The 12,601-nt window shown below is 31.9% G+C and overlaps 1 protein-coding gene across 1 annotated transcript in view; it reads left to right on the plus strand.

Annotated features, from left to right (window-relative positions):
- Positions 1-2,737: 2,737 nt before the first annotated feature.
- LOC110028581 (serine carboxypeptidase-like 7) overlaps positions 2,738-12,601 on the plus strand; it is a gene marked incomplete in the record, with an annotated part of 41,027 nt that continues 31,163 nt past the window's right edge. Inside the window, 9 exon segments of the mRNA XM_020730491.1 lie at positions 2,738-2,880; positions 2,953-3,098; positions 4,270-4,346; positions 5,317-5,439; positions 5,519-5,621; positions 5,690-5,727; positions 8,481-8,585; positions 9,111-9,194; positions 9,597-9,692. Coding sequence (XP_020586150.1) covers positions 2,738-2,880; positions 2,953-3,098; positions 4,270-4,346; positions 5,317-5,439; positions 5,519-5,621; positions 5,690-5,727; positions 8,481-8,585; positions 9,111-9,194; positions 9,597-9,692 — 915 coding nt within the window.

Raw genomic sequence — 12,601 nt, forward strand, 5'->3', positions numbered from 1 at the left:
CCAGATTTCATCAGGTGGGGGCAATGTCACATCACGTTCAATAAGAATTCTAGCCATTGAAGGCCTAGTTAGATAAAAAGTAGGAGCATCTAACTTGAGAGGTTTTCCAAACATAGCAGTAATTGAAAATAAAATTTTGTGGTTAAAAAGATGGACTTTCAATCCCAGTAATCACATCCATACCGGAATAATAGGAAATCTGCCCTCGGATCAAAATCCACGAACTGCTTTAGAACTTGCATTCTCTCTATATATTGTACTATGATTTAATGCTCAATATTCTCAGTTCTATTGATAACTTTGAATGTGTGGTGCAACATTCACACAAAGACTGTTGTGCAGCGTTCAATAGATCATAGAATTTTTGTGCTTCACTATTTGGTAGTTGATCATCCTCTGAAACACTTTCAAAAACATGAGCTTTGCTTGCATCTAAAATCATTTTCTCAAATATTCTAGGATCACATTGAGTTGGAGGAGCAGAACTTGATGAAGCACAAATATGATCGTACTGAAAATTTGGTTCATACTTCCTATATGCAATCTAGTACCAATAATTAGGTTGAAAGCTCTCACAGTACAAATCTTATATGACTTTATCTAGTGTTAGGTATGCTTGAGTTTTGTGCTTCGTATATGAGCATCGATACTTACCTTCTAAAAGATAAAATTGGAAGTTGTGATGCTATTTGTATAATTTTTTTTACGCCTTTAAAGAATTCATTAGAGAGTCTTTTTCAACCTGGATACAATCTATTGTATATCCATGTTCTTAAATCTCAGATATCCATAAGTGGCCTATATATAGATTTAAATGTTAAGACATTTAAATTATCGGTTATAGATAGACAATTTCATGCATAATTATATATTTAAACAATTCAAAATGGCATGTATATAGATACACAAACACACACCTATATATAAACACACACACACACACACACACACACACACACACACAGACACACACACATAAATAAAGACACCAAACACTTTTATAAATATAAAAGCATACACAAAATACACACAAAGACACACATAAATACACACACACACACACACACACACACACACACACAAAAACACACACTTAAATATAGATACACAAACACTCAAATAAACATATTTATTAAACCCAACTAGAAGGTGGATTATTTGGATTTGAAATTTTTAGATTTACAAACTCCTATTACGGCTAAACTCTACCTACGACCAAACATGCCCTAAACTCATTTAAGTTTAATTTCAAATTTATCGAATCCAGTGGGAATATGAATTAAATGAATTTATGAGTTTTGGATTTACATAATCCTCCTAAACCTATGTCCTACATGTAGCCAAAAACTACCTAATTTAAACCTAAATGCTATCCTAAAACATTCTTAAATCCTAATACATAAACTTGAACCTAAATAACAAAAATTGGAAACCTAAATCTGAATGACAAAAATTGGAAAAAACAAAGAAATTATTCAAGAAATTGTGTAGGGAAAGGGTGAAAAGTTTGTTACCTAGGAGATACACATGGAGATAAGAAGTTGCCAGAGTTGTGAGGTTGCCAGTGCTGAAAAAACTCCACAGGGTCGTCGATAAAAATGGTCACAGGAGAATCTTGGTGGAAAGTTTACTAGGTAAGTGTAAATAGTGTTGGCACACATGGGTTTAGATTTCAAAGGCTCTGTGATGACTTAGCTTTGGAAACGTCTGACGTAAGAATTTTGTGTTGGATTTAACTAGCGGAACACTACCGCCATTAAGTGAGGATTGTCACATTAAACGTTTTGTTGCTTTGCATCAGAATATGCCGATGTAAAATCCGACAATAATAATGTACATCGAAATTCAAAGGGAAGTTCAACATGAATATTTGTGCCAAAAAACTTCATTGTTAGGGTTGATGATGTTAACCTGCTTTACCTTAGTAGGCCATGCACTTGTCAAAACAAGTGATAAACTGTTAAAATGTATTGAAACAAAACATACTTAACAATCATAAAAAATACAATTCAATTTAAAATAAAAAAAAACTTCACAAAATCGACTTCAAATATCGCACACCTCAGAAAAAGTCGAACAAAACATACTTAACAATCATAAAAAATACAATTAAATTTAAAATAAAAAACTTCACAAAATCGACTCCAAATATCACACACCTCAGAAAAAGTCATCATAAACAAGTTTCATCTCTCAACAACAATAAAATGTTAAAGGTTATAATAGAAGAATGGAGATTATGCCCCCATTTTATATTCAATACAAAAAATGCACCAAAATAAAGAAAAATGCAAAACAACTAAACGAATTCGAACAAAAATCTGATAAAAGTGAATAAGTTGGACTAGAATTTTGTAATTGAATTTTGATGTATATACATATCTGTGATTGTGTGAGCTCGTGCGTGTACCGCTAGAATGGCAAGTTGATTGGATGAAAGTGTGTACTACATTTTTAAAATAACAATGTTTTGAGTGTCATCCACATAATTGCATGCCCATATAAAAAACATACATAAATAAGGTAAAGAATGAAGTTTAGATATAGTTATATATATTAAAAGATAAAAATTAAGTGCAACTAATGTACAAAAGGAGCGTTAGAAGTTGGTACGGACGCGCAAAAGTAGGTAGGGTAGTTTTCCACATGCCCGCACGTTTCTCACGTGCCCTTATTTTTCTATCTATCTTTTATAAAAAATAGAAAATCGCACTTCTCGTAATCTCCGCCCGCAGCAATGTCTCTTCCTCCCAACTTTAAGCCATTTCTCTTCCTTTTCTTCTCCGCCGCCACCTTGCTCTGCCTTCAGACAACGCATGCCACGACTGTCACGCAGCTCCCCGGCTTCCATGGCCCCCTTCCCTTCCGTTTGGAGACTGGGTAAATCCTCAAGTGCCATTGTTAACTATTTAAATATTTATGGTTTCATAAAAGTATATGTATTATTTGAAGGTATGTTAGTGTGGATGGAAGGATGGGCGTGGAGCTGTTCTACTATTTCATAGAGTCGGAGAGTGAGGCTGGCAAAGACCCTGTCCTCCTTTGGCTCACCGGCGGCCCTGGCTGTACTTCTTTCTTCGGGTTGTACCAAGAGATTGGTGAGCTTCCGCCATCTTTTTATGTATTTTCGCATTTTGCATGCATGTAATCTTAACTATATATGGAAAGTTGTATTTCGCTGTTTAAGAGTTTAAATGATGTAGTTTTAGGGCCCGTTTGGGGCAGCTTATTCACGTGCGTCGGCGAAAACGCCGCCACAGTGTTTAAATATTGCGTTGAGCGAGCGTTTCTCTGCCACACTCTAATGCCGATCCCAAATTCCTTAAGGGCGAGCGAAGCGTTGAGGGGTCCTGCGTCCCGCGTATGAGTGTCGCATTAGGGTAATATTTTCCTCCTGTGCCCCTCACTCGCTCTCCCCTTCTACTCTCGCCCTCCCGTTCTTCCTTCCTTCTTCCTTCCTCCTTCCTCCTTCTGCAACTTCTCTCGCGGAGATCGACATCGAGGTAACGAAAATCCTCGCTCTAGGGCCTCCCTGATCTTCCATCTGCTCCTCGCCTCAAACGAGGTATCTTGTACATTTTTTGCTTTTATCTGAAAAGAGATATATGGTATTTCTACGATAGGGAGTGCACATCACAGATACATGGTGTTTCTAATGTCGATCCCGAAAATCCACACTTTTGCGACTTCAACATGTGCTTTACTTTTGTAGTGGCGGGTTGGGAAGGGAGTGCACATGATAGTCAGATTTTCTCATTTGCCACTAATGTGATATGAAAAAGTTTGTTTGGGCGTTTAGATATACATGCAAATACATGAATATTGGGTGATGCGGCAATAGCTTGCAAAGCAATTGGCAGCTTATCCGCTGCGGTGGCAGCTTATCGTTCTCACCATTTGGAAATAGTGTTTATGATGCAACTTATTCAAAAATGTAGTTAGTTTTTTATGCTAAATGCACAACATGAGTCAAATCCCGCGGTCCGCGTTTCCAGATAAGTAGCTTATCTGGATAAGCACAAGTTGCCCCAAATGCACCGTAAGCATTCTAAAAAGATTTTGTTTTCTTTGAGAAGAACGTTATTGACGCATTCCCAATGTTAAAGTTTCATGAAAAGTAATATTATTTTCATAGGTTTAATGTAATATGTTTATTGATAGGTAATTTCATAATTTTAGTAAAAAAAAAAACAATAAATTAAAACCTTTAAATTTTAATTTTTTTTTTCTTTGTGTTATGATTTATTTAATTTACATTTTTCCTTGCAGGTCCCATGAAATTCAACCGCATACGTTATAATGGTACTTTGCCAAATTTAATTTACCATCCTTACACTTGGACAAAGGTGATCAGCATTTAATTATATACAACTAACCAGTAGGGCTCATTTGGGGCATTTGCATAGATACCACCATTACTAACTTCTTATAAGTAAAATACACCTTCTTAAACACAAGTGTAAATATAAATGTAAATATCAAATTTTAACTGCTAGATATGTAAATGCATAGTATTTTTGTGATATGTATGTAAATTTTCTTTCTCTTATTTCTAATCACATCAAACCAAACAACATCAACAACAACAAAGCCTTAATCCCACTACGTGGGGTCAGCTACATGAATCTTTTTTCTCAATTACGTCCTATTTAGTGTCATATTTTCATTTAGTTCTAGTAAATTAAGATCACTTTTTATACAATAAGCCCAAGTCTTTTTAGGTCTACTTCTGTATTTCTTAACACAAGCCGAATCTAAAGCATCTACTCTCCTAATCGGATCATCAGATGATCGACGTTTAATGTGACCAAATCATCTAAGACGATTTTCTCTAATTTTGTCCGTCACAGAAGCTACACCAACCCTATCACGGATATATTCATTTCACATTTTGTCTCTAAGTGTAAAGCCACTCATCCACCTAATCATTCTCATCTCAGCAACACTTAACTTATTATTATGCTTCTCTTTTAAAGACCAACATTCAGCGCCATAAAGCATTGCAGGTCTCACCACGGTCTTATAAAATTTTCCTTTCAGTCTAAGCGATACTTTTCTATCACATAAAAGGCCCGCTTCAACCAACCAATTTGAATTCTAATATTAACATCCCCATCTATATCACCATCACTTTGAACAACATAACCAAGATATATAAATCGTTCACACCTTTTAATAATTTGATCACCCAAAGTCACACTTCTGTCACATCAAACCAAACAACATAATCCAATAAATTTAATATTTCTTTAGTAGCAAAAAAAGGCAGCATGACAATAAAAACATGGTTTGACAAGTTTGATTTCTTTGTTACAGATGTTCAGCATAATCTTCTTGGACTGGCCAACTGGTACTGGCTTTTCATTCTCAGAACGCCATGACAACCAAATGTTAAACGATTACCAATCTGTAGAACACATATACACTTTCCTTAAAAAGGTTATCATATTCAAAAAAAAAATTTCATAGTTAATATTTAATATGTCATGAAATAATAAAAAAAATGTTTATGTTTCAGTGGTTTGTTGATCATTCAAATTTCGTCTTGAATCCAATGTATATTGGAGGAGATTCATATGGTGGCAAGATGGCCGCACTTGTCTCTTATAGGATCGCTCAAGGTATGTATTAATTTGAACTTTCTGAGTGTTTGTCATGTTGAAGGATTGTCAGCCTTTCTGAATGCCAGGAATTGAAGCTTCTGACCAGCCATTACTCAATTTCAAGGTAAATTCTCTATCAAATTGCAATTCCAATTCCAATTCCAATGTATTTAAAGATGTAACATTTAAGCATTCTTTAGTCATTTTATAAAAAATTGTCATAGATACAATACAATTCTTATGTATTTACATCTCTAACAAACATGACAATTTGGTTTTATGAGCCAAAGCATTAAATAGTCCATGATGGAGATATTTTTTATGATGTTTAGAATTTGAGGGTAAGTGAGAGAGTACTTTTAACTTATAAAAAGTGAAATGCATTTTTTCGTGCATAAGGTTACGTATACGTAAAAAATTGAAGTTCGTGTTAGATATATAAATATATAAGAATGAAGTGGTACGTTTAGAGGTCTTCCTACGAAAATAAGTTTATGTGTTACATCAAAATTTCAAATATAAAATAAAGACTTAGACTGCCAAACAATTTAATTTTATATAGCATGTATTTAACTTTGTAATTTACTTTACATAAATTTTTAGAATGAGCACCTTTATAAGTTATATTCAATATATGATATTTTTTTAAGAAAATAATATAAAGTGAGCCAAAACATATGTGTGTGTGTGTGTGTATTTAAATTCATGAAAATATTTAATTTTTTTTATCATAATTCTTTTAATTAAGTATGAGTTTAAGTCTTTTTAGGAATTTTAAATTCCTAAAATATTTATCTAATAAATTAAAAATATTTCAATAATAATTTTATGTATAATTTTTTGAGGTAAATTTTTTCTTTTGTTAGTTGATACAAAATAGATATTGAAGTTAAAAAGCATATTTACAAAAACTATGTTAATATATATTTAAATTTTAATAACTAATTCCTAGAGAAGAAACATATAAGAAAATGCTCACCATTAAAAAAACTCAATAATGACATTAAAGTCAAAACCTCACAATATCTTGATTACATGGTATTAAGCAACTACTGAATGGTGTGATTCTGGGGCGTATCGATTCTTCCCCATTCTTGGTTGATCATGGAGTTATTTCTATATAGTTTGACTTCTTGTCGGCATTGTAGTTATGCATCTGCTCTCTTTCTTCTTCTAGGTTTTCTAATTATGTCTTCGTGGTCCGGCTTCTCTTCTACAAAATAAGAATTAGAAGATGTAGAAGAAAATAAAAGAAAAGAAAAAAATAATTCATACCATATACTTTCTAGATTTTGTGAGCAAGTAGATCTATTAAGGCCAGATTGATGACAAAACCGCATAGTCTTCCAAAAATAGGACACATTTTCATACATTGTATTACGAATGTGTATTACCCTTGATCGACCCGATAGTCCTGTAATTGGTGGTGGACACAACTCTATGATTCCATTTTCTAGACTGAATTTTGGCCATAAGTTATAATTAGGGATAGTTACAATCACATTTACAATATCTACTTTCCTAAAAAAAGACTCAAAACTTTCTGCATGAGCTATCAAAAACTTTATACTCATAAAAATATACACATTTTTGTTCGAGTAATCGGAATGCTTATCTTTCATATCTCTGAAGCATAATTATTGCTATATGAACAAATTCACATTCATTGACTAATAATAAATGTTTTTCATTTTCTTTGCCTTTTAAAAAATAGCAATCATTTTACAATAAATAACACAAACTCATACTTGTATAAGCAATGCAAGTGTCAGTTGAAAAATACCATTTAAGGATTTAGATGCATTAGTAGTCATTATTCTCTAACAAAAACCATCATCACAATACAAGCTTCACCTTGTCACATCTCGTTCAACTAACCCATCATACACTTCTGTTTTTACATTGAAAAGATCAAGCATTTACATTTTAAAAATATATGGGTCATAAATATTTCCAACAAAATTTAATTTCTCTCATAATGTTTATATATGTATTTTAATTTTATCTAGCGCACAACTTTGTTAAAACTCTCTCTTAAATGATGCAAACAATTATGATGTGTAATACAAAGAAATATTTCCTTGCAACCATGAACAAAATGGGAATGCTTATCAGACACTATATAAAGATCTTGTTGACATTTAATACTTTCTTTGCAGTCATATATATTGCATGAAAACAACATCTACAAATCAGTTTTTTCAGACTCAACAATGACAAATGCAAGTGAGAACTGACCATTGTTAGCATTGACACCAATTGTAGTTAAGAGAGTTACTCTAAACTTTTTTTAATAAAAATATATCATCGAGACTTAATATTGGATGACTTTGAGACCAACCTGATAGTGATGGTCTATAAATAAAAAAAAAAAACTTTAAAAATGACATTTTTGTGTAAAATTAATACTATAAACATTGTTGGTCATTACACTTTTATAGCTTCCATAAAATGATACAAACTTTATATGAGTCTTCCCAAATACTAAAGACTGCTTTAGTTGTCATTCTCATTGCATCCCATGCCTTTATATATGAGACTTGGATATTAATTCTTGCTTCAATACGCCCAATTATTTCGTTTGATTTCATATACATTTGACAACATACATTTGATATTATAAAATGACAAATTAATCTAGAAGTCCATTGTTTATGATCTCACTCCATAATGAAATGAATACATGTATGTTGACATGTCATATATGGGATACGCCATGCCTCCTAAACACTTACTTCTTGCAAAATGTAAATATCATTCACATGGTCATGTTACATCATCATGATGAACACATGGGATACACCATGCCTCCATAAGTATAAATGGTTGCACTTTTGTTTATTTGATATAAGACCTTTAGTTAATATTTTATCTTAGGGGTATTTAATTGGAAATCCAAGAACTGGAATTGATGAAGTCGACATCAACCCAAGAGTCGCCCATGCATATGAACTCGCTGTCATATCGCCTGAACTCAAGGAGGTAATTCAATTTACTTATCAAAAGTTTCATTAGACCATGTTCTTCTTACACTCGTGTTCGGCTCGTTTATATTTCGAGTTTGAAAAATATGTTCGTGTTTGGCTTGTTTGCTTAACGAGTCAAACACGAGCTGTTCATGAAGAAAGAGTTGTTTTGACAACCCTAATCACGTAGCCATGAGATATTAAGGGTTGGAGAAAGATTTAAGAATTATTGTTTATATTAACACATCATTTGAATCTAATTTAATAAGTTTTTATTCTATTTTCTTAATTATCATAAACCTTTGTAGCCTTGTAGTCAATTATTTTTTTAAAAATACTACTAATCAATTATATATATAAAATTGATGAGTAGTATTTCGAGCCAAAACAAGCCGAACACTAACGAACCAATTTATGTTCGTGTTCGGCGCGTTAACTTAACGAACGGGCCGACCACGAACACGAGCTGTTCACGAACAACGAGCCATTTTACGTAGAACAACAGATAGTCTATATTAATTATTTGTATTATGTGCCATAGATGATAGAGACCAACTGCGTTGGGGAAAATTATAGGTTTCCAAGGACTGCTGGTTGCACTGCAAAACTCCAAGTCCTTCAAAAGGTATAAATCATTTATTTCTGCACTAATAAATTTAAATTTAAGAAAAAAAATAATTACATGCATAGCACTCGAAATATATCATTTATAAACTTAGCACACTGATCATGGTCATATTAAGGCTCCGTTTGAGGCAGCTTGTGCATTTCAGGATAAGTTGCTTATCCTGAAAAGTGACCCGCGACCTGCATTTACTATAAAAACCCAAACGCAGTTTTGCATAAGCTGTCGAAAAGCGCGAACCAAACAATATGACGGCGTTTCGAAAATGCCGCCCGCACTTATAAGCTGCCCCAAACGGACCCTAAGTATTATCATATCACCCTGCATATAATATGAAAAAGAAGGATGTAATTTGTTGAAGATTGTGTACTTTCTTAATGAAATTTTATATTGCACTTGCAGTTTCTTGATGAAATTCTGATTGATAATGTACTTAGTCGGAAATGCGATGACCATATTGTGGAGTCAGCAATGTCAGATTCTGATCTCAACTGCCCAGTTAAGTCTGTCATTAAAGATATATAAATATATAAGAATGAAGTGGTACGTTTAGAGGTCTTCCTACGAAAATAAGTTTATGTGTTACATCAAAATTTCAAATATAAAATAAAGACTTAGACTGCCAAACAATTTAATTTTATATAGCATGTATTTAACTTTGTAATTTACTTTACATAAATTTTTAGAATGAGCACCTTTATAAGTTATATTCAATATATGATATTTTTTTAAGAAAATAATATAAAGTGAGCCAAAACATATGTGTGTGTGTGTGTGTATTTAAATTCATGAAAATATTTAATTTTTTTTATCATAATTCTTTTAATTAAGTATGAGTTTAAGTCTTTTTAGGAATTTTAAATTCCTAAAATATTTATCTAATAAATTAAAAATATTTCAATAATAATTTTATGTATAATTTTTTGAGGTAAATTTTTTCTTTTGTTAGTTGATACAAAATAGATATTGAAGTTAAAAAGCATATTTACAAAAACTATGTTAATATATATTTAAATTTTAATAACTAATTCCTAGAGAAGAAACATATAAGAAAATGCTCACCATTAAAAAAACTCAATAATGACATTAAAGTCAAAACCTCACAATATCTTGATTACATGGTATTAAGCAACTACTGAATGGTGTGATTCTGGGGCGTATCGATTCTTCCCCATTCTTGGTTGATCATGGAGTTATTTCTATATAGTTTGACTTCTTGTCGGCATTGTAGTTATGCATCTGCTCTCTTTCTTCTTCTAGGTTTTCTAATTATGTCTTCGTGGTCCGGCTTCTCTTCTACAAAATAAGAATTAGAAGATGTAGAAGAAAATAAAAGAAAAGAAAAAAATAATTCATACCATATACTTTCTAGATTTTGTGAGCAAGTAGATCTATTAAGGCCAGATTGATGACAAAACCGCATAGTCTTCCAAAAATAGGACACATTTTCATACATTGTATTACGAATGTGTATTACCCTTGATCGACCCGATAGTCCTGTAATTGGTGGTGGACACAACTCTATGATTCCATTTTCTAGACTGAATTTTGGCCATAAGTTATAATTAGGGATAGTTACAATCACATTTACAATATCTACTTTCCTAAAAAAAGACTCAAAACTTTCTGCATGAGCTATCAAAAACTTTATACTCATAAAAATATACACATTTTTGTTCGAGTAATCGGAATGCTTATCTTTCATATCTCTGAAGCATAATTATTGCTATATGAACAAATTCACATTCATTGACTAATAATAAATGTTTTTCATTTTCTTTGCCTTTTAAAAAATAGCAATCATTTTACAATAAATAACACAAACTCATACTTGTATAAGCAATGCAAGTGTCAGTTGAAAAATACCATTTAAGGATTTAGATGCATTAGTAGTCATTATTCTCTAACAAAAACCATCATCACAATACAAGCTTCACCTTGTCACATCTCGTTCAACTAACCCATCATACACTTCTGTTTTTACATTGAAAAGATCAAGCATTTACATTTTAAAAATATATGGGTCATAAATATTTCCAACAAAATTTAATTTCTCTCATAATGTTTATATATGTATTTTAATTTTATCTAGCGCACAACTTTGTTAAAACTCTCTCTTAAATGATGCAAACAATTATGATGTGTAATACAAAGAAATATTTCCTTGCAACCATGAACAAAATGGGAATGCTTATCAGACACTATATAAAGATCTTGTTGACATTTAATACTTTCTTTGCAGTCATATATATTGCATGAAAACAACATCTACAAATCAGTTTTTTCAGACTCAACAATGACAAATGCAAGTGAGAACTGACCATTGTTAGCATTGACACCAATTGTAGTTAAGAGAGTTACTCTAAACTTTTTTTAATAAAAATATATCATCGAGACTTAATATTGGATGACTTTGAGACCAACCTGATAGTGATGGTCTATAAATAAAAAAAAAAAACTTTAAAAATGACATTTTTGTGTAAAATTAATACTATAAACATTGTTGGTCATTACACTTTTATAGCTTCCATAAAATGATACAAACTTTATATGAGTCTTCCCAAATACTAAAGACTGCTTTAGTTGTCATTCTCATTGCATCCCATGCCTTTATATATGAGACTTGGATATTAATTCTTGCTTCAATACGCCCAATTATTTCGTTTGATTTCATATACATTTGACAACATACATTTGATATTATAAAATGACAAATTAATCTAGAAGTCCATTGTTTATGATCTCACTCCATAATGAAATGAATACATGTATGTTGACATGTCATATATGGGATACGCCATGCCTCCTAAACACTTACTTCTTGCAAAATGTAAATATCATTCACATGGTCATGTTACATCATCATGATGAACACATGGGATACACCATGCCTCCATAAGTATAAATGGTTGCACTTTTGTTTATTTGATATAAGACCTTTAGTTAATATTTTATCTTAGGGGTATTTAATTGGAAATCCAAGAACTGGAATTGATGAAGTCGACATCAACCCAAGAGTCGCCCATGCATATGAACTCGCTGTCATATCGCCTGAACTCAAGGAGGTAATTCAATTTACTTATCAAAAGTTTCATTAGACCATGTTCTTCTTACACTCGTGTTCGGCTCGTTTATATTTCGAGTTTGAAAAATATGTTCGTGTTTGTCTTGTTTGCTTAACGAGTCAAACACGAGCTGTTCATGAAGAAAGAGTTGTTTTGACAACCCTAATCACGTAGCCATGAGATATTAAGGGTTGGAGAAAGATTTAAGAATTATTGTTTATATTAACACATCATTTGAATCTAATTTAATAAGTTTTTATTCTATTTTCTTAATTATCATAAACCTTTGTAGCCTTGTAGTCAATTATTTTTTTAAAAATACTACTAATCAATTATATATAT

The sequence above is a fragment of the Phalaenopsis equestris genome, unplaced genomic scaffold (assembly GCF_001263595.1).
Source record: "Phalaenopsis equestris unplaced genomic scaffold, ASM126359v1 Scaffold000515, whole genome shotgun sequence".
NCBI lineage: Eukaryota > Viridiplantae > Streptophyta > Magnoliopsida > Asparagales > Orchidaceae > Phalaenopsis > Phalaenopsis equestris.